This window comes from Nesoenas mayeri, assembly GCF_963082525.1.
Source record: "Nesoenas mayeri genome assembly, chromosome: 7".
Classification (NCBI taxonomy): domain Eukaryota; kingdom Metazoa; phylum Chordata; class Aves; order Columbiformes; family Columbidae; genus Nesoenas; species Nesoenas mayeri.
In genome coordinates this window covers 27,541,084-27,564,267 of record NC_137551.1, presented here as the reverse complement: position 1 = coordinate 27,564,267, position 23,184 = coordinate 27,541,084, and the positions used below count along the sequence as shown (strand labels likewise).

At 39.0% G+C, this 23,184-nt stretch overlaps 1 protein-coding gene across 1 annotated transcript in view; it reads right to left on the bottom strand.

Annotated features, from left to right (window-relative positions):
• Positions 1–22,267, bottom strand: part of CFAP58 (cilia and flagella associated protein 58) — a gene marked incomplete at both ends in the record, with an annotated part of 56,347 nt that extends 34,080 nt beyond the window's left edge. Inside the window, 9 exons of the mRNA XM_080348249.1 lie at positions 2,810–3,001; positions 4,144–4,226; positions 5,201–5,360; positions 7,498–7,635; positions 10,028–10,222; positions 12,321–12,477; positions 14,276–14,424; positions 19,498–19,779; positions 22,259–22,267. Of these exons, the coding sequence (XP_080204375.1) occupies positions 2,810–3,001; positions 4,144–4,226; positions 5,201–5,360; positions 7,498–7,635; positions 10,028–10,222; positions 12,321–12,477; positions 14,276–14,424; positions 19,498–19,779; positions 22,259–22,267 (1,365 nt within the window). The remainder of the gene's footprint in view (positions 1–2,809; positions 3,002–4,143; positions 4,227–5,200; positions 5,361–7,497; positions 7,636–10,027; positions 10,223–12,320; positions 12,478–14,275; positions 14,425–19,497; positions 19,780–22,258) is intronic.
• Positions 22,268–23,184: the final 917 nt, after the last annotated feature.

The following is a 23,184-nucleotide window of genomic DNA, read 5'->3' as shown; positions in this document are numbered from 1 at the left end:
GTCTGCACTATGGTGATCATGGGCTGGAGCAAGATTTAAAAGTGGGTCACTGCATTTTTAAGTCCTTTATTTTGATACAATGTAAGTACAATAAGCTTGTGGACTAAGTTTTCTGAGTTGTGTTCACAGACTAGATGCTGACTCTGCTTTTTCAGGAATGACTAAACCCAAATAGGTCTCCCTTATAAACACGGAAAAGATACATGTAATGTCTCCCAACAGACCCTTGTGGGAGGCTGAGCATTCTCAATTCTGATTTAGTTGATTGCACACTACACCTCTCAGATTTGGCACTGAGGGGGCAGAGCTAAGCAGAAAGTATTAGATATTCATAGTTTTCTTCCCTACCCTGACAGGTTTTTTATCTGTACGCTTAACTATCATCTGCTGTTGGTTACCTGTTTAGTTCACTGAACCTGCTCAAGATCTCAGTAATGGTGCTGTCCTTATTTGCTCACCTTTAACCACTCTGAGAAGTGCTGCCAAGGTCTTAATGATATACCTGTTGAGCATTAGGTTTTCCAAAAGATCATGTGAATTTAAAAAGCAAATTACATTTTATAATTTTCCTGGATATATTGTGAAACTGTAAACAACACTGTAATTTGTTTGGGGTTTTTTCATTTTGTTTTTGTGGTGGGTTTTATTGTTCTTTTTGTTGTTTCTAACCAACACACAGTCAAGGAACACTCCAGGTGAGACTGAAGATTATACTTCACTGCTTCCTTTTCAGCAGCCTCAACCTTCCACAGGGAAACTAAGGTTTAATAATCTAAGAATTTATATTCAAGAAAGAAATATTCTACAAACATTTGTAACTCAGTAATACATGCAACACAACAAAGAGCCAGATTTTTTTTCTCATTTGTGTTGGCTAATCTAGAAGTAGGACTATTCAACAAGTGACACTGGCTTAAAAATGGTATAAATGAGCTGTCAGCCAGGCCAACGATTAGAAGAGCAAATGTAGCATGAATTCTTACTACTAAAATCTTTCACTGTTGTGGATATAACTTTGCTGACTCTGTTCACCAGTTACTTGGTAGTAAATGATGATTTTGAAAGAAGAATTCTCTATAGATTCTGCCCTGCTGTAAATAACGAGTCTGCTTTCGGAGCCAGCATGGCTCTGCCTGCTGTGCAGGAGTTCCAACAAGTCTTCAAACTTAGATGGCTTTGGCTCTTCACCAGGTGTGCAGCAAGTGCCTTCAGAGCTGGCTTGATGGTAAAATGTGACAGAAGAGCATCAACCAGCCATATGATTACTGCCAGTAGCTCCTTCCCCACCAGCTGTGCAATGGCTCCTGTAGTTTTGCCACAGCTTCTCAAGTTGCTCATCTGCATAGGTCAACCACTGAACCTAAATATTACCTGGTGGACATAGTAATCCTGATCCTACATTGTCCTTCTACTCTGTGTTTTCTCTTATCCTTCCAAACAATGAGTAATTTGATGTAGGGAACCTCTGCAGGGACTAAACTACTGTCTCACATGCTCCTGTGCTCAGAACTGCTCTTGCTGCCCTTCACCTGCAAACTGAGTCAGGAATTGCCCCTTTACTCACAGAAGTGAGTAAGTCCTTTGGAAATTCGCAGTCACACTACCAGCATCATTATACAAACAGCTCAAGTGTCAAACCCCGTTTACTGAGGCTCTGCCCTATAAAAAGTGACAGAAAATTTGCAACCAAATGGCAGGAGAAAAAAAAAAAAAAAAAAGGAAAAAGAAAATGTAAACAAGGAAACATTTGTCATTTTCACCCTCAAAATACAGTGAGCAACCCTAATCAGAATTGAAAGCAAGTGCCTTGTAGTTCTGAGTGTTATGAATTACTCCCTGGCCCTAGTTTACAACGTTCTTAACTCATATCTATACTGTTAGAAATGCACTATGAGGGAAAAATGCAAAATATGACTTTGCAACAAAGACAAATCTCATTTTCATGGAATATTATGCCAAGGAAATGACAAAACGTATTCCAGACAAGGAAGCATATACCATTCAAAAATAATTTAAAAGCCCTCAGTCACATGAAGTTGGAGAGGATAATTTTAAAGTGAAAAGACAGCAAATAACTTCTGAGTTGAAACAGCTTGAAAGCTAATCTCAGTAAATCAGTGAGCTTCTTGGAAGGTCCTTCAATGTGATCTTCAGCAATTAATGAAACATATTACAACCATGTTCCTGAGCACACCTTCAGGAATAATACTGTACATAATAACGGGCAGCAGGCAACACAAATTTAATGCAGTGTTTCTCTACAGCTGTTCCTGGAAAACTTCTGTTTTGCTGGCGAGACTGAACATGGTCAGACGTTTTCACATACTGGGAGTAATCCTTCAAAACACTGAGTCTCTTACAAAGATGCCAAGTACTGTCAGCTCTCTACTGGACCCAATACCATCTGAGGACACAGTAGTGTGCACAATAAGGTCCTTTGCAGGAAAGACAGAACAAAGACTTATTTCCAGCTGCATATAACAGTTTCAACTGTGGGACTCAGGTAGAAGTCAGAGGCCTTGGTTTGAACTCCAGCCCTAGTTTCATTTCCCAAATGATCACTGAATAAGAGAAATACATGGCTGTTCTCCAAGTGTCTCACAGAATACACACCAGCTGACGAGGTTCCCCCAGAGAGACCCGAAACAGTAGTGGGCAACATGCACTGACAAGAAGAAATATTTGTAAACTGTGTGAAGACCACTGACCTGAGCTTCCTCCCACTGGCACATGAGGAAAAAAATATATCTTCTTCAGAGTTTTGAGTGTAAGACAGGAAAGAACCACTTGCACAAAAAGCTATTCCTACCTTCTGTTTGAGCTCACTGGCTTCATTGATGAAACAATCTCTCTCTTTCTCTAATTGGTAAATAATCTTCCTTTGTTTCTGAGCTTCATTCTTATAATTTTGGATTTCTCCTTCCAAGTTCTTCTTCGACTGTTCGTGGAGTTTCACCAAATCTATCTGCTTCTGAGTGGCACTAGTAGCCTTGACCAAGTTCTACAGGGAACAGAAAATAATAGCTCTTGAGCTGGAAAGGCAATACTGCCACCACTATAACAAATTCAAGCCATTGTCTAAGTGGATTATGGACTTCCCAGTGTTATCACCCTTTACCTAATTCATTCAGTTGAAATACTTGAGTCTCAAATCTGATTAAAAAAATGTATCTCTAGCAGAGCTGGTAAATAGTGCTTTTTCTGATTTAAAGTTAAAACACTAGTTTCTGGATTAAAAAAAAAAAAAAAGATATAATCACTTACAAGTGGATATAACTAACAACTGGAAAACCTTTACCAGATTTAATATATCTAGATTCTAAAGCATGCCACTAACAGTAAAATTAATAATAACACCAAATACCCTTCCTTCTCATGTCCTAAATAGGAAGTTCAAACTGTAAATTAACCAAGCTTGGTTTAAAATTATCCCTAAGGATTAAACAGAAAACACAATGGTATCATCTTTCCAAAATCAGCATCCTGATCCCACTTTGAAATTTCTTTCCCTGTACAAAACAGGTATTTGTTACATGCCAAATCTGAGTCTCCACTAGAGTCAAGACACAGGATAGTGAATCTATACCAAGTAAAGCACCTCAGAAATCATCTTTTAGCATTGAATTCAATAGATTACACTTCAGGAATGCCCATAAACATGAGATGCTATCCTGCAGTACAAAACCTTCAGCTGATGGAAAACGATCAGTATGAGAAATTGACTTAAAAGCAAAGAGTAGTATTAACACAGCCTGCCAAGCTGCTACGTGGTGCATCAACATTTCAGTTTGTTCTTTTACTACCGAAGACTTAGTTTGCCTAGATTAATATTAAACTTCATATGCTACAGAGCGTAAAAGCACAGATGTAATGAACTCTTTGGATATCAAATAATAGCTTTGCAATAATGGTGAACATACATGGCATTTTTGAACTCCCTAATGGTTCAGATGTTAAAACTTAGAAATGTTTTGTGTGTTTATGCACAGAAAATGCACAGAAAAGAAGTAGTGTAGGCATTTGCTTAAGGAAATCTGAATGCATTTTTCTACACCATTTCTGTGGTGCTGTGAGCATTTAAACTACAGACATTTCATTCTCAAGCACGAGATTTGTTAATCGGTATTATCAATGCAAGCTCACCTTGCTTATCGTCTCTCTTTCCCTCATAAGCTCATCTATAGCTTTCCTGTCAATCTCTGCCTGCTTCTTGGCAGCCTCCAACTCTAGAGAAAAGGAGGAAAGACAATAAATCCTGGGTTCAAACTGTACAGCTGTTAAAAATGCGGAAACAACTTAGTGGATTTTTTAAAAAGCCTTAACAGTATATGAACAGTTTGATTAGCTGTGACCAGGTTTTTCAACCTCAGGTAATGATGTTAATACTTACTTGGGTACTCAGAAGAACTTAAAAGAACTCAGGCACAGTAATTAGTTGTATGAGGACTTATTATATTTGAGTGTTCAAACCAAGTTGCATATTCAGAAATCATGGAGCACAGTGAAAATCAGAGCCTATTAAGAAATTTCAGTGTGAGCATCCAAAAACTGAGGCACTTTCGAAAACAAGAACTTTCAGAATTATTACAATCCACCTGTGTGAAATCCAGTTCTCCTTGGAAGCACGGAGATTTTATTGGCTTCAGTGGAGTTAAAACTACTTGCTATGAGTCAAGATTAACACTAGACATACACTATTAAAAAGGTATTAAAAATTGAAGAGACGTGTTTTCGCTATACTTTAAAATTAATTAAAACCTGCTACACTAACAGTGCAACTCAGGAAATGCAGCTCACTTGCACATATTCATTTCCAGGCTGTAACTGTTCAGCAGAATCAAAGCAGGAGATTACGTGTGTCCTAACCATGTCTGATTTCAGTAAGCTCTGAGATTGCTTCTTTCTCACAGGTCAGTGCAGGAGCCATGAAGGTGCATTGGGGATGACATTCTATGTGACGTGGCACTAATTGGCATGACACAAAGTTCAGTTATGTCTGTTGTATTTTGACCCCACATAAGCTACATTATGAAAATTCTGTAACCCTACAAGGTTTTCAAAATGCTGCTGTAGATTCTAACTGTCATTTCTACAGATCTCATACTAGACACTAAAGAAGAATGATCCTAACAGGAGGATATTCCCTGAATGAATAAATTACTAATGAGAAGACACATCCATCCTTCAGTTAGGTACTTACCTCTCTCCAGTCCAGATATTTGATTTTTTAGGGTGCTTTTCTCATGTCCTGCCTCAACTCTTTTCTCCTCTGCAATACGCAGCTTATTCTGGAGAACATCTCTAACTTTGTTCAGCTTTGAGATTTCAAGGCGCATCTGAGCCACTTCATCATCTCTGATCTACAGAACAGCAACAACGAAAGGGGAGAGAAAGTATCCACAGAAGGAAAATGCTGTACTTGGTATATACTTATTCCATGATATTCAGAAAGCAAAGGTGTTGTGGGTCACCCGAGAGAAGAAAATCAGCTAATTGAACAATATTAAAAATAATTTAAATAAAGCCAGCTACGGCAAGGAAAATTATAATAAAATTTTATGCTTTAGGGCTGAAGATGATAAATGAAGAATCCCCAGCTGCAAACCTCACACAGCACTACCCAATTAGTCCTGCAGATTAAACACAGCCAGCCCTAATTTACTTTGAAGAATAAGGGACAGTGACAGTGATGAGAAAGATATCTGTAGTGTGATCTGGTTAGACTTTCCTAATAGCAGGTATCAGTTATCTCCATCTCTTTTATAACCTACAGCTTTAGAGAAAAAGCAAAATGTAGAGTTGGTCTCATTTGCTACACGATCAGAGGAGAAAATAATGAATCAAAACTCTGCATAAAAGTTAAGGAACTGGTTACCAGGAAACACAACAAATAATCACAACAGAAATTTCTCTCTTTGTTTTTAAGAAGTAAATATAACTTTCTTATATAATTCAGTGCCACTGTTAGGTTTTACAGCCATCACAGAAAACAATGTTTCACTTACAGCCTCAGATACTGATTCTGTAAGATGGTGAATGTGAGTATCCTCTGGGAAGATGTGAATCTCCTCAATTCTTACTGTCAATAACCTTCAAGAGATTTATGAATACTTTCACAGTTCAGGTTGCCTAACACCATAGTTGAGGCACTCAGCACTCTGCAGGATGAAACTGTAAGCCCAGTGCCTACAAAAAGGGCATCTCAGATCATAACTGGGGCTCTTAGAAGCTTTAGCAGTTGGTTTAATTTCTTCCCAGAGGTCCACGTGCATGGCTCTACAAGTTCCATCCCTTCTTGAAGATTAGATAATAGAATCAAAATCCTCCTTTTGACACTCTAGAGCCCCAAATGCAAGTCACATTTGAATACATTGTTTGTGAAGTTTTAAGCAATGATGGTATTGCTAGAAGTAATGATAAAACCAGATAACCTGGAAATGACAGTAATTTGTTTCTCAAATAGGTAAGAAAAATATTCTCCAGTCTGCCTAGTAAAACACAACAGAAAACAAGCTCTTACCATTAAGGATCCAAATAACAATCTTCTGTGTTATATTAGGAACTGAGCTTTTAATCTGTCAATGGTTAGGTTTTGTCATTCCGACTAACAGTTCCCCATTTAAAATAAAATGCAAAAACAAACCCAAAAAACCTCTCTATTGGCAAACAACATTTTTATTTAGGTAGATTGGTTATACTTGACTAAACCTCGATAATATAATAGTTTTCTATCTGAATTTTCCAATGTTTTGTGTTTTAACACCAATGACGATGCAAAATGTAAGATATGGTAGACAGAGTAATAACACCTAACACTTATACATTATCCTTTATCACAAATGCTCTCAAAGTACCCTGAAAATTGTATGCAGCAAGCATTTAATCCTTTCCCAAGTGAAACTCATCTGCTTTTGAGTGGTGTAAAACAACTGTTAAACAATGTAAAGACATGCAAGAAAACCATTTAGATCAGAAAGTAAACACCATCTTCGTTACTTATATTTTACTTCCTTAACTGATACTGTGCAGGCAGAATTTTAGTGTTGGAAGCAAGTCCTTCCAGTGGAAGCTATCCAGGACACTGTCGTTATAATTTATTACCATTTTTCAATGGGTTTTGGCAACATTCAAATTATGTTAATCACCGTAAGAAAGTTGTGGCAAGTCTCACAATCAAAAAAAATACTTCATGCTTGTCAAAGGCACCATGCGTCCTTTATGAACATAGTGCATTGAGCATTTTGGTTTAAGTGTTTCATGAAACACAGCTCCTCCAGCAGGACACGTGCTACACTGATGATGAGGTTGGAGACTGCACCATGGTATTGCCACAGAAAGAATGGCATCAAGTGACAGTCAGATCTACTCCTAATACTCCTCAGATTTTCCCCAGAACTAACTACAGGGACCTATTAGCACGAGAACTGAGGTCATCCCTATCCTAGGTGGAAAGGCTGTGATCCAGCTGATAGGATGTGTGCACCTTCTGGTACTTACCTTCAGTTCTGCTGTCTTGTGCTGGATGTTCTGCATCACCTCTTCAAACACCACACTGTGCTGCTCACTCTCTTGCATAAGCTTAGTATTTCTCATCTGCAGTTGCTCAAGTTCCTTACTAGCTTTTTCGTTCAAAATCTGTTAGATTAAAGAACAATCCTATTAATTCTTTTTAATCTCATTACAATATCTACATATACATGAAGACAGAACCTTCCATCTCCCCAGGAGATAAAAGCTGCTACAGATTGTTGTCTGCTTAAAAGCCACTTTTCATTGCTGATGAAATTACTAATGTGAAATATGATGCATGTTCATATTGACTACGGGAAATGATAATTTGTAATGAATAACACAGCCAGTGTAATGTTTTTCTTTTTTCTGGGAGCTTAGCAGGTCTCTTGCAGGTGGTAGATAAATATTTTACTTCTTCTTAGGTATTTCGCAAGCATCACATAACACAACTTGCTACATATAATTACTGAAAATGAGTATGAGATTCAAATTACTTCAATCAGCAGAGAGCAGGGGAGTTGTGTTTCTTAGCAAGCAAATACTACATTAATGTGCTGACAGCATTTCTCTGGGTACATGGTTTGTTGAGACCAGAACACAATCATTTTCCTCTCTAATTTGTCTTCAGTCAAAAGCCCGCAACAGCAGTTTCATGGTTTCTATGGACAACATATACTTCATATTGGAGCTGCCAGTCTTCTGCCCTAACTTACTTGCCATAATTATTATATTATATATATATATATATAATATAATTATTATATCTAAATTACTTGCCCTAGCACATATGATTCCATAAGTGAGGAAAGAACATCCATCATATTTTTCATTTCAAACATTAATATTAGTATATTATATAATTATTATATCTAAATTACTTGCCCTAGCACATATGATTCCATAAGTGAGGAAAGAACATCCATCATATTTTTCATTTCAAACATTAACGTGTGATAAACTGATGAAGTTAATAGGTAATATTCCCTTAACAAACATTAAAGGAAGAGAAGTGGAATTTCCCTCTTCTGAAAGCATACAGAAGCGAAGAGAATGTAAAAACAGGGAATACTGTTTCTTGTGTTCCAAATGTCAGGATAAAACTGTGTTTCAGGTGTTATTTTGTTGACACTTGGACATGGGTGGGGTGAAGCCTACAGTAGCTGTATCAAACCATCTTCGCTGTCATGCAAGCAAGAATATGTTATTAGAAGTTTCATTGGAACAAGAGCAGGCATAACAATCAACTACATTTCAGCTGAGAAACAATAACACAATGAAATTGAAAGAGCTGAGTCACCTTCTCTTGCAGATCTCTACCTCGACTCTTGCACAGTTAGACAGCCTGGGTTTTGAACACACTTTTTACAAAAGACAACGCAGGGCCTTCACAGACACCTTCAGGCCAGCACAGGCAACACAGTGCAACAAAGGCAGTCTGGTTAATTAGCCCAGGCACAGCACTATGTGAACTATTAGTTTGCAGGATAGATTAGACAATTGAATGCCCCTGAAATCTGCATTTAGAAAGGCTGAAAGGGACTAGAGAAAAGAGGAAGAAAAATGGAAGAGAACCAGGAATTTTAGATATTCTATTTAAAAACAATGTAATTGTCCTGGAAGATCATGGAGCTGCCCTCAAAAGTTGCATCAAATCAGCGATATTCAGTGAAATAATTAAGTTTGCTCTGTATTGCTTTATGTGAAGAATTTTACTAAGACTCTCTGTTGACCAAAAATCATCACAGACATCTACCTTCACAAATTCAAGGAAAGAAACAGCCATAAAAGTCATAAATTTAAAAGATACACATAACTCCCAAGGAAGTTTCCCTTGAGGTAGGACTGTTTTACAGTGATGAGATCTCCCCTGCCATTTACAGAAATTGCTTCTCTGAAAGTTTCTCAAAGTCAGGGGAAATGGACTGAAAACCTGAAAATTCAGACACTTGCAGAACATTATGTTAGGACATTGCCAGATAAAGTTTTTAGAAACAGAATGAGGAAAATCAATAAAAAAAGTTTATGAAGACAGTTCTCTGCCCTTTCACAGAAACTCTCCCACAAGCTTGAGAGGTAGATAAAAATTATTGTGACAGAGAAGAAAGAAGAGGTTGGAAGTAAAATGACTTCACTAATGCCACTACAGTCAATCAGTGGCAAAACTGGCAATATACATCGAAGTCCAACCTGGCAGTCTCCTGTTACTATCATAAGATCATCCATGTGCTTCACAGACTTTGCCTCATTTGCTGTGATATTTTCAAGATGATCTCTAACCATACCATTGTGATCCACTACCGATTTCTGTGACAAAATCAATCTGAAATCTGTCAGCAAGCTTTACGAATTTATTTATCAGTAAAGTAATATTTATTTTAAAGAATAAATATTTATTGAAATGTATTGATTTAAAATGATATCCCTCCCTCTCCTTTCAGGAAAATCAATTTTCTTCTTATTTTGACATCTGACCCTAAGCTTAAACTCGATGAATGCAGTATGCCATGTACCCTACCTTTTGCTCCTTCAGATGGTGTTCCATTTTCTGTTGTTCCTCCTTGTTCTTCTGTATACGTTGCTGTAAATTCTTGATCTCAGTTTGTTTTTTACCTATTTCATCTTGAAGACTTTTCAGCTCCTTCTCCATTTTTTCCTTCTTTCGAGCCTCTCGTGATACCTCATTCTGACGTAGCTGCATTTCTAGCTGAAGCTGTAATTATAGAAAAGATAAAAGTTTTAAGTTCTGCTGCCTTTTATTTAGGAAATAACCAAGGCCTCTCACCTCTTCTTCTACTATGCTTAATTTGGAAAACAACAACTTCTATACAACTGTACCCACTACTACATAGAATATGCCAGATCTTCTCAGAAGTAAATATCAACCACTAGATAACTCTAGTGGTTGAACAAAGAATCCTGCCTGAGAGAACCTAATTATTGATGACAAGAATTTGTTAAGCACCAGTCAGTTCATCCACACAGAAGGGTCAGATACAGTTCAGACATAAAAGCATTCCTCTGGAAATGCAATGGCACAAATGTATTTTCAGTTGTAAGTTACTTGTAAAATGGTACTTTTTGAATGCAGCATAAAAACTAATTTGGGCTTGATGTTATGTTGCAAGGATTTTTATTTTGATGTTTCTCTCTCACCAGCAGAAACACTTATTACACCTATAGTAAAGAGAGGAAAGAGAGAGATGTCAGACCAGCGTTCATCTTCACAACTGCTCTGTCTTTCTGCTCTCAAAGTTCCTTTGTGGAAACTTTGAAAGAGGAGCTTTCTCTCATAACTAATAGGCTGTCTTGTGACTTCTGCTGTCTCCCTCCCAAAAATATGATGCAGCAAAATCAGCAGCGGGGAGACACAGGGGGTTGATCCACATGGAAATATTCAGTTCAGCCAGGGAGCAGCAATTGAAAGATTCTTCACTTTAAGATTCCTCTCCCTCTGAGCCCACAAATGAATAGTTGCCAGAACTGACAGGGTCTTCAACAGGACCTTCAAAAAGTCATTGTCATTTAAGCATTCTGAAGTGGAGAATGATTTCATACGGGGAGAATGGGAGGTGGTTACAAATGCTGTAACATTCCCATGAATTTAAGGGCTGATGAAGTGAGTATCAAAAGATTAAGGCTAGCAAGATTCAGTAAGTTTTGACAGGAGTTTTGATTCTCCCTCTTTTCTCCCATGTCCACATGGCTATCAGAAAATGAAGGATTTATATTCTCTTGTAATACATTCCCAGCCATCTGCTTTAGAAACAGAAATGGGTTCTGTGCATGAAACCTGGTCTGATCATTACTTTCCTAAATGTGATTAATTAAAACCTGTAAGCTAAATGCTGCTTTTATCTCTTTTCTGTTCTTTGTTTAAGTGTGTTTTTCTACCTTTCTCCTGTTGTCTTGCTCCAGCCCTCATTTATATTCTGCTTTATATTCTTTTATTCCTCATTATTATGTTTTTATATTTTGATGTCTTAGAGTTCTATATCACATCTTCCATCCTTTTGTTCTTTCTCTCCATTCAGTGGGTATCCTATTGATCTGCAGTCTTCTATATCTCTAGGTGCTCTACACATTTAAAGGAAGCTATACATATGGATCAGTAAAGAAATATCTACTCAGATGGTCAGATAAACAGAGATTCTGACTTAAAGAAGAGACAAAAAAGTAAAGCTGAGATGCAATATGATTGCTCTCTATAGACACTGGTGAGGTGAAAAATTATTTAAGCAGAAAAACAGTAGGCAGAATCATTGGGAAGAAGAAAGTAAGAGGTCTGTGACCATTAGAAAAGTGAGGTTCTGGAGAAGCTTCTCATAAGAAGCAGGGGAGAAAACAGCATAATTAGCTTTTAAGTCAGAATTTGATACATTCTTTAAAATTATGGTATGGCATCATATGACAACCACTGCCAACAGCAAGGGACCTAGAATCTTTATTACAGGTCTATGCTCTAAATGGTTCTTTGGAGGCATAAGGATTAACAGTCCAAGAAAAAAAAAAATCCAGTATAAGAGAGATCTATGATTCAGACAAAAGAACTTTGGCCTCGTTTAGGGTATTGGAAAGCTATGGAAGCAGCTGGTACATGACAATACACTCTGCAAAGGACATAAGGACATAGCCTAGAAGTAGAGAAAAATATAAAAATCATTCACATCAGACTCCTTTCTAAGCACTCCCGAAAATGTTTGAGATGTGAAAGAACAGGTAGCAGCATATCAGTCAATGGAGATCAATCGCAAAAGTGGAGAATGGTTCAGGACAAAGCCTAAAATCACCACCTGGTGATTTGTACAGACCTGTGTAAGGGATTCATCTGCCTCGTTTTTTGCCCTCTCTGCCTCCTGCTGCTGCTCTGTGGCTTGAGTTAGACTTTGACGTAACTTCACAACCTCTGATAAGAGTTGGTCTCGCTCCTTTGCTATCTCGTCTTTAAGTCTTACCAAATCCTGGATACTGAAAGCAAGGAAATAATAGTCAAGCAGTGTCACAGGCCCCTTCTGTTCTTCGTCCTATGTCAGAGTAAGATCTTTTGTGAGAAACAGTTTAGAAGTAATTTTTTTCATTTTAAACTCCTCTTGTATTAAGACTCTGCTGGTCAATTGAATTATATGCTCTATCTACTGTGGTCACAGCTACCCTCAACACAGGCAGCTTTAAAAGCTAACCTAGTCCAATAAATCACTTTTTGTTGCTATATCACATCCTCATGGGTCTGAAGAAACCTTCAGTTTCCCAAAAAGGTAACAGGGAACAAAATCTCTTCTTCTCCACCCCTTGCAAAATTACCTGTGGAGACCAAAAATGTTACGTTGTTGTAACCGGTCCCTCTGCAGCTTTATCTGACTGGGCACCTAACTGGGTTATGTCTTACAGTCACCTAACATAAGAATAAAACATACTCACTGTTTGGACACATTTACTTTCTGAAAGAAAGTCCAAGCTGTGGCTGTTCAAGCTCAAACTTAAAAGCCACCCTTATAGTTCTAAAAGACTATAGGACTGAAAATCTGCAAAGGAGTTGTCTAGTCCCCTGGCCTTGTTACTGGACAGAGTATTTAAGTTTGCAACTGGAGTGCAATGCACAGGGAAATTTAAGAAGAAATGGTGAGCAGGCAGGTCTCAGCAGCCTGGACAGCAGCTGGAAATAGCTGGAATGAGGTCCCAGCACAGTAACAGCTCCTGGCTCTTGCAGGAGAATGCAATAAGCAGCCACAGAGAGCTGCCTTTAGGTTGAGTTATGCTAAGGGAAGGCTTAATGACCGAGCTTTTAGATTCAAAGAACCTGTTACACAGATCCAGAACATTTCAGGGCCAAAAGGTGAGGGAGTGGATTTCTCATTGCTGCAGGTGGTTTATATGCTGGCACATTGCTCGAATGGGAAACGTTTGAGCACACTAAAGGACTTGCTCACAGACACGAGTCCAGGTTACGCACCCTGGATACACAATGTGTAGGGAAATGAGCATGCCCCATAGTATCCTGAATATCCAATATAAATAAATAACTCACGCAGTGTGAAAATTCCAACGCAGAACCAGCTGGGCCAACCACCAGCAATCTCAATAGAAAGTGCACAGGTCATAGGGTCAAGGTACTTAATCTCATCTTTGAGTTTACACTTAATCTTACAGCATAAGCACAGCCTGAGGACCTAGCTTTTGGAGGGCTTTTCACCAGCTCCTGAGGATCATTATTATTTGCACACTGTAGCAGCTAGAGGCTCCACTTGAGAGTAGGTCTCTCTACACAGAAGTGTTCAGTAAAAAACCCTCATAGTCTTGAAAATTTATAAATATAAAATACAAACAAGAATACTGACAGTGATAATGCCTTATAACAGATCTGGGAACAGAAAAGAGAAATGAAGTCTCCTGCTTCCTTTACTTAGCTACTTGACCTTGCTGCCATCACATGTAAAAATGTTGACAGGATCCTATTTTCAAAGACAGAGCATGCTGAAATTCTAGTCAGATAAAACAATATGACAAATACTGACTAAGTGCATATTATTGATTTTTATTTGATCTCTCAGCTTCATCCAATGCTGAACAAACTCATTCAGAGCTTGATTCTGTATTTGGTCACTGTATAAACACATAGCCAAATAAATGTGCGCTTACAAGAAAGGTAAAAGGCAGAAAAGACCTCTCTTTCAGTTTTCCAGTGTCTTTGTAGTGTCTAAACGGCTCAACAAGGTGTAGAATGATAGAAAATCAGATCAGGCTCTCCCAGTCCCCTGAGAAAACTTACTTGGATTCCTGTCCCATGGACATTCCAGACCCTTGTTCCACTAAATGGGTTAGGTGTGTAATTTCTTTTTGCAGTGAATCAATCGTTTCCTTTGCTTTCTCTTCCTTTTCAGAGGCTGCATCCACCATTTTCCAGGCCTTTTCAATCTCCTAGGAACAAAATTGAAAACAATTACATTAATTGAATTCAGTTGAAAATGAACAACAAATGAAAAATTACTTGACTCGCATTTTGGTTAATTAAGAAAATAGATTTTTATGCCTTTTCATTATTAAATTCACAACAGTTCTCTTCACCAGTTGACTTTTCTCTTGAATGAGCACAGAGCAAATATTTTGAGCCATTCAGACTACAACGATTTACACCACAAAACCACTAATACATTTTCTTTAACACATAGATCTTAACATTATCAACTCTCTATGAGGCTGTGATCATGTCAGTCCCACTAATATCTAAAAATTTACTCAAAATTCAGTGCCCACAAAGGTACCATCTATTTAAATAGTTCACTTATGTCTGTAAAAATCTTATTAACTGTTATGACAATGAACATACAAGTTGATTTGGATGAGAAAAAGGTGTTATACTGGGCTTTTCTCCCTTCTTGTTGATTTTCATCTGTGAAGACCTATTGTATTTTGATTTTAACTGTATATTTAGACAAGTCATGATTCTCATGCCAAATTTCAGCACATGGAATTACTTGAAGGACAGACTTGTGTGCTTTTAATGAGCCCAGGGTTTGGTATCAACCAAGAGGATAGGGGAGGAGTGTTCATTTGATTTTTAACTTCCTCTGCAGCACTTTCCCTCAAATCGGATCCTTAAGAATCAAGCAGCAGGCTTAATCCTTGTCAGGTTCAAAGCAAGCTCCTACAATTTTTGAAATCCTGCACTAAAAAAATGCATAAATTCAGAAAGCAACTGGACTAGAAAAAAGTTCCCAAAGACTCAGTAAATAACGAAGATGCTACTTTTGACACTAGAAGTCCCTGAGCTGCAAGACACAGCATGATGTCCTCTCTCTCACGCTCTCTTCTCAGCTGGCTCCTGGTGGAGTTCTGGACTTGATGAACTTGTACAGGTTTAGACTCCAGCTGTGGCTGTGCAGCTTCACATTAGCTCTAGGGTGTCCCCATGCAGAGACAGGTAGCAGCATCACTACATCAGGCCATAGGATCCCTTTCAACTCCTACTTGCATCATATGAAAATGGGGCAGGGAAAAAAAATTAAAACACCTCCACAATGAAGAATAGAAAATAATTTAGTTTATATCAAATTGTTTGCAGCAGGTCTTTCTTGAAATTAACATCTCTGGCTCCAAATAAAAACACTATTTAACATTCAACTCAAAAAGATTACACCTATATTATGGTATATTGTTAATATATTTATAGAACTCTTTGAAATCAAATAAATGTAATGCTTAGCTGTTTACTGCCTACATTAAAAATCCAAGCTATTGAACTAGCAGAAGTAACAGTCTACCAGAATTTGCTGATAATATGACACTAAATATAACTTATGTAGCCTCTTCAAACTGGAGAGGGAATACATTTTAATTTTAATTGTTCAACCAGTTCAGCATATCCAAATTTCAGAAACCATCTGGAACTTAAAGATCAGGTATGTTTGCTCTTCATTTTTTTCCCCAACCTATTAAAGAGTGAAATAGTAGGCTTCACTTGTTCAGAAATTGTGAAGGAAATGATAGTCAATTAAATTCACTACCTACAAACAGTATTTTCATTACTTAATAAATTACTTGCTTCAAAATTTAGTTTGAAATATGTACTTTTCACTTATGTCTCAAGCATATTTAAACAGTTTTAAATATTAAAGTCAATTTTTACATTTTATTCACTTTGAGTTCTCATTTCCATTCAAATGCAGCAATGATCACACATAAAGTATTAAGTATCATCTAGTAAATAATAAATTTTCATTCATTATTATCTTACATAAAAATGTTCAATTCTGAGATTTAAATAAATGCATATTAGGCTGAAATAATGACATGAAGATATAGTGTATCATCTTGACTGTCAGAAAAGCATAAAATATAGCTGTAAATAAACGTTTCAGATTTGCCAACCAATAAGAGGCAATCAACCTTTCTCTAGAAAAATGCAAATGGAAAATAAGATTAAAACTGATTACTTAAATCAAAGCTTCCTGCTGGCTGATTAGACTGTGATTAAAATTGGTGAACTAAATCATTACGATTGGAGTTCTAGGGGAAAGAACTGGTGAATAAAATCAATACGCCCTCGAGAGGTCTTACTGGCTTCAGTGAGTATTTTGTTCTGATGTATATTTGCAAAAGTGATGCCTCAAAGTCAATTAGGCCATCCAGATCAGCAGTGATTTCAGGTTACCCTAAGCTGTGGTTTTTATCTTTATCTTGTTTTTGATGTGTAAAAGCAATTGTATTGAATTCATATTGATAAAACTATTTTTTTCAATGAAGTAAGCAGGCACCTATGATGGCCTCATTAATAAGCAAAATCTAAATAAAAATTTGCTATCCACTTCAGTGTCGGCAAAACTGGGCTTCATTGTAGTTGTTTCTTGGTTGTGTCTTTTACTTTGAATAGCGGATCAAGAGATTGTTTCCTTTAACTTCAAAAGTAAAGAGGAGGAAATTTTTGATGGTGGAAACCTTCACTGAAAAAATATTCCCTTTATTACTCAATAAAGAGGGAAACTGAAAGAATACAGAGTGTCAGCATCACTGGGTAGCTGCAGTACATGGTTAGGTAGGTAACATGGATTGCAGTCTGTTGTATAATTAAAGACAGAAGTACACTGAATGTTTGCAGTCAGAATCGTTCAAAAATTTCTGGAGAGGTACTGGAACTCTGGAAACTGTGAAGCAGAATTCGTAAAGTGTGACTGCTTTACTTTATTCCCACTGAATATCCCAAAAGATCACATCAGTTTCACTGCTCAGAAACTGAAAATTACTGAAATGCTTTCTTAGTATATTGGATTGATACCCTTGGAAATTGAAAACTTGGTTAATTCCAAGCAGGGCAGTACAAACTCCTATAAATTCCCTTTCTGACATTCCTCCAGTGCAGCCTTGTGGATCAGCATCCCTATCAATGAAAAAGAAAATCGTATTCCCTTGGTGTTCAGCTTGGCACTTTGCTCCTTTGATATGACTGTAAACAACAGAGTATTGTTTCCAGTTTATTAAAACTACAAACCAGAGCACTGAACAACCACCAGACAGTTCACAGCTATTGATTATTATTGACCTGGGTCCTACCAGCCGCTGATGTGTGTAGTTAACCCCTGCCCCTAAACAAATCCTACTGATTACAAACAGGCTTCACATAGAGAAAAAATTTGCTTCTGCAATTTTTATTTCTATATGAAACAATGACCTAGAAGAGGAAGGTTGCACTCCCATTACCCTGATGACCCATCAAGTCACCAAGATTTAGGGCATTAATTTGAAGCAACTTTACCATTTTTACAGGAGCAGCCCCACCAGGATTCTCCTATCTTTTATATATCATGAAACAGTGGAACAGATTGTTTGTTTGAATTAGTACTGCAGAATCCCATATTTGCTATTTCAGCACTCGAACTTTCCCCAACACTTGCCTTTGGCACTTGTGAAACACATTTTTTGAATGCTAGTTAAATTCTAGTGAAATACTACAGCTGTCGTGGAACTTCCCTTCAGAAAGGAGAATAATATGAAATATGAAGGTTACACCAAACAAAACCGAACATTCAAAGAAAATATCCAAATAATTCCTGAACATTTGAGAGGAAGACTCATTTTCACAACCAAATTGAAAAAGTATCAGTGTTGTTACTTGGCCCAGAGCACACCACTAGTACTGAAATGTCACATGTTCCACATTTCTAATAGGATCATAATGTCAAGCAGCTTTTTCACTACAAAATCTATTAGCTGGTTCAATAGTAAGTGGTAACATTACACCATAACGTTGCCTGAGCTTCAAACCAGCTGCTGCAATTGGCAAGGCTCTTTTTTTATCCTAGTCTTCCACTCCTCAGTTTTATGACATTACTATGACAATGTCTTCTCAGCTTGGGAACATCTTAAAGGATTGCCTCGGCTACTGTTCACACTCAGAGTATTGCCATGTAATAGCAGAAAGAAAATTATAAGGATCACTGCGGTTCCTGACACCCATCTACCAGGTTTTGGTTAGCAGCAGTGAAAATGAACAATATTTTCCATGCAGATTTCCTCCTCCTTGAGGATGCTTGGACCTGTACCATGGGCTTGCAAGCTGCCACCACAAGATGACTGCACTGCTATTTATATTTACTCTGAGTGTATTTTCTTCATAATCCTAACGACAAGAAACTTCATTTCAAAGAGCTTCTATTTCTATAGTGCTCATAGATCACTCTGGATTGCTATACTGAATGTATCTTACTGGAACAAAACACTTTATTGTAAAGCATGGAGGTTTCTCAACTAAATACTAAATTAAAGCCTGTCTAGGTACCACAGCCTAAGTTTTTAAACTATCAGAAAGAAAAAAGATCAAAATACAGTCTTCTGATCATTTTGCAGCTTTAAGTTTCTGGTAGTCAAACTTCACTGTACGGCTAAAAACATTGACTGTTTTTAGCTAGTTGAGCACTTTGATTTGACAGAGTTCAAATCAATAATAACAAAGAACACATCAGAGTAATTTGGCAGAAACACATTGAAAAGCTATATAGGATTCCTTTTAAAAAAACACCATGAAACTTTTATTTATATGAGCTGATGACACTTTCCAGGACTACAATCCATATTTCAGCAAGTAAGTAGATTTGTTAATGTTCTGGCAATAGGTAACATCTAAGCAGCCCTTCAAAAATATTAATGAATCAAAAACTCTATATCAAGTTGAAAAAGTGCTATTTTACAGAGGGAAAGCTTAAACAAAAACTGTTAGTGGGTACTTGAAAGCTGATGGAGTTGTTCTAGTGCAAATAAACACAGAATTTGACTGAGACCTCTAAAAATACCAGGTTGAGGTAAAAAAAAGTGTTTGGTAGCAAAGCAGAGGTTAAAGAACCAGAGATGCCAGCTCTATACTTAGTCCTCCAGCTAGCACACTACATAAAAATAAAGTAGCTAGTTGTCTACATAAAAATAAAGTGTACTTGTAGACACTTATTACTATGCTTTTCATTAGCAGTTTCAGATCATATTTAATTCTATTCGAAACTTTACCGTCTTCATTGATGATATAGTTTCCTGATCATCTTTAGTGAGCTTTGTGAGCGCAGCTACTTTAGATGAATTCACCACCAGCTCAGCATTCAGCTCCCTGCATTTCTCCATGAGACGCTTTTCATTTTCATGAGACTTCTTCATAACAGCATGGAGCTTCTCATATTCTATTCGGAATTTTTCCAGAGTTTTATCTCCCTTAAGTAGATTGATGACATCTTGGAACTCTTTTTCCAGTTCTTCAAATTCACTTTCTTCTAGATATGGTTTGCCAGACTTTTCCTGAATGAAATGAGATAGATAAACAACAAATGTGAGGAATTCAACATCTCACTTACAACCCCAGAATACAAAAAAGCAATATATTGAGTGTGTAATAGCTACTAACAAATCATGACAAAATTTTCCAAAACAACGGTTCTTTTGCTATCACATAAGATGCACACTGCAAGCTATTTTTCAAACAGCTCTCCTCCAGCTTTACTGAAATAACTTTTGCTTTAACACTCAGAGTTCCTGTAATTGAGTACCACAGCTACTTTAAAGATAGGTCTACAAAATATCATCATTGTGATAGTATTTAAATAATGCATCAACTACTCAGGAAGCCCAGTATTTTAGCCTCAGTTCTCTCCAGTTCTCTGCACTCTGAAGTCTAATTAGTTTATGCTTTTTATGCAGACGGTGCCAGCAAATCACTTGCAGATAAGCATATCTGAAAGCTCCAGCAATGCCAATGCAAGCCAGTCCTTCCTCTGCAGGTTATGCTACTGTTAAAACTTTCACAGGGGACATTTTTGACCTAGCTCAGGTCTGACGCCAAATTTTGCAAGATCAGTGGCTGAACACCAAATTCCACCAATATTTTTCAAAATAGCTTAGATCAGCCTCCATTATATCCTTCAAGACAACACAATCATACCAAGTGGAGGCAGCATGGCCCCTTCTCACGGGGGAACCTGATCTGCTAAACAGCAAGATAAGCCAGCCCACGGAATGCTTCATTTTGTCACAGATACATTGCTGCCATTACACAAGCTTGCTCAAAACTGACCAGAACGTCTCTACACTGCAATCTAAAATTTAGGCATATCCTTATAATCGCATCTCAGAGGTGGACTCACTTGGAAGGGAACACAGCTCTCCTGTTAGTGCTGGCCATGGGTATACAGGGAGTCCCCTCGCAAAGGAGAGGCAGTGAGATGCGCAGCTCCCATAGCCTTAAAAATATCCCGCTGTAGCTCCCCCCCAACCCATGGACTGCTATTTTTAAAATAGTTCAGGCCCCTACTTGCCATTTGAACACAAACAGTTTAAATATGAGAATTTTTCACAATGCTAAAAAAAAATATATAAATGCTGAGAGCAAAACAACATATTTAATTTCATAGAATCATAGAATGCTAGGGATTGGAAGGGACCTCGAAAGATCATCTAGTCCCATCCCCCTGCCGGAGCAGGAGCACACAGATGAGGCTACACAGGAACATGTCCAGGCGGGTTTTGAATGTCTCCGGAGTAGGAGACTCTACAGCCTCCCTGGGCAGCCTGTTCCAGTGTCTGTCACCCTCACTGAGAAGAAGTTTCTTCTCAAGTTTAAGTGGAACCTCTTATGTTCCAGCTTAAACCCATTACCCCTTGTCCTACTGTTGGTTGTCACCGAGAAGAGCCTGGCTCCATCCTCGTGACACTCACCCTTTGTATATTTATAAACATTAATGAGGTCACCCCTCAGTCTCCTCTTCTCCAAACTGAAGAGACCCAGCTCCCTCAGCCTTTCCTCATAAGGGAGATGCTCCACTCCCTTAATCATCTTCGTTGCCCTGCGCTGGACTCTCTCCAGCAGTTCCCTGTCCTTCTTGAACTGAGGTGCCCAGAACTGGACACAATATTCCAGATGTGGTCTCACCAGGGCAGAGTAGAGGGGAAGGAGAACCTCTCTCGACCTACTAACCACCCCCTTTGTAATACACCCCAGGATGCCATTGGCCCTCTTGGCCACAAGGGCACAGTGCTGGCTCATGGTCATCCTGCTGTCCACCAGGATCCTTGTTTCATCATTTTTTTGGGGAGGGAGTACATAAGTTCACGCTACCTGAAAGACCTGAAATTTAAAAAATAAATACAGACCTTTGTGACTTGAAAGAAAGGTCAGGCTGCGTGACACATGAAGGCAGAGACACCAGCTCCAAATCCCTCCTCCTTGCCAAGGTTCTCATTTGTTTGGTTTTGGTTTTGTTTTGTTTTGTTTTCTGTGTCAGAAGCTTTGATGGGAAAACAGCAAAGGCAACTTGAATATTAAAGCCCAGGCTCCCCTAGGCACACAAGGCTGGTCTGCAGGGCAGGGCCCAAATTTGGTGTGTGACCCCTTCAAACCTCCTCTGCCACTCACAGCAACAAACGTGGGTTTATTGCATCCTCTTCTCCAAAATCAAACCCTCAGTTTTGATCTCATTTACATTTGTGATCAGAAAGAGAGTTAAGAGCAGTTTCAGCATATGGGGTGGGGGGGGAAGGGAAATCACACACACAATTTTAAAAGTAGCAGGTGCTCCTAAAATTCAAGTGTTACTACTGCCTGTGTGCAAGTAATTATTTCCTCCTACTTTTAGCACAGGATCTAATTGAGCCCCACTCATAACAGTAACTTGAGACATCAATATGGCATATAGACATAGATGATATGCTGGGCTTATCCTGAGGTTCAGCGTCCGACCGGCCCAAAACACAGCGGGGGAACGGCGGGCGAGGGGGGTCTCACCTCAGCCATGCTGCCGGTGGGCTGGGGCCCGCAGTGGCGGTGCCAGGCCGGGCCGGTGCCGCTGCCGGTGCTCGGGCGGCCCGAGGCCGCGGCGCTGCAGAGGCCGCCACGCCGTAGCGTGGCAACGGCGGCGGGCGGGGCGGGGCGGGGCGGGGCGGGGCGGGGCGGGGCGAGGCGGGGCGGGGCGGGGCGGGGCGGGGCGGGGCGGGGCGGGGCGGGGCGCCGGAGCCGCCTGCGGGGCTATTGTGGGCGCGGGGCGCTCGGTGGCGCCCGGCGGGCTCCCCGTGCGGGCCGTGGGCAGAGCAGCGGGGTCAGCGAGGGGCGGCAGCTCGGCAGGAAAACCAAACGCCCCTTCAAGGCACGGAGGGAGAGAGGGTCGGCCCTGTGGAAGGAGATAAACGGGGATTTGTGCGGGTTTGGGGCACAAATTGCATTTGGCGCCTGGCTTCTGCCAGCTCATTGCACCTGACCGCTCACAGCAGCTTGTCTGTGCGTGTGAGTATGTTGTAGCATCCAAGACGCAGAGCGAGGGAACTCAGGACGGGCTCTGCGCTTGAAGAGCTGTGCTCAAGCATCATCTGCTGCCGTTTGCTCCCAGATAACCCTCCGAACTGTTGTTTTTATCCCTATGGGGTCACAAATGGCTTCACCCAACGGATTTTTAGGGCAGGGTGTACCCTGTGTACACTCCCCAACAGAATGGATGTTGGTTGTGACCTTAAAGTACTGCTTGAAATTAATAATAACGATGGAAAACTTCTTCTCTTCCTGGTTTAATGAAGCCTGAATTGCAGTGCTTCATTTTATTGACTATGTGGCAAAACAGGCAATTGCAAATTGATGCTTTCAAGTGGTCTGCTTTTACCATTAGAACTGGAGAATAATATACATTTTATAATGTATTCTCTATATGTATGATTTAATTT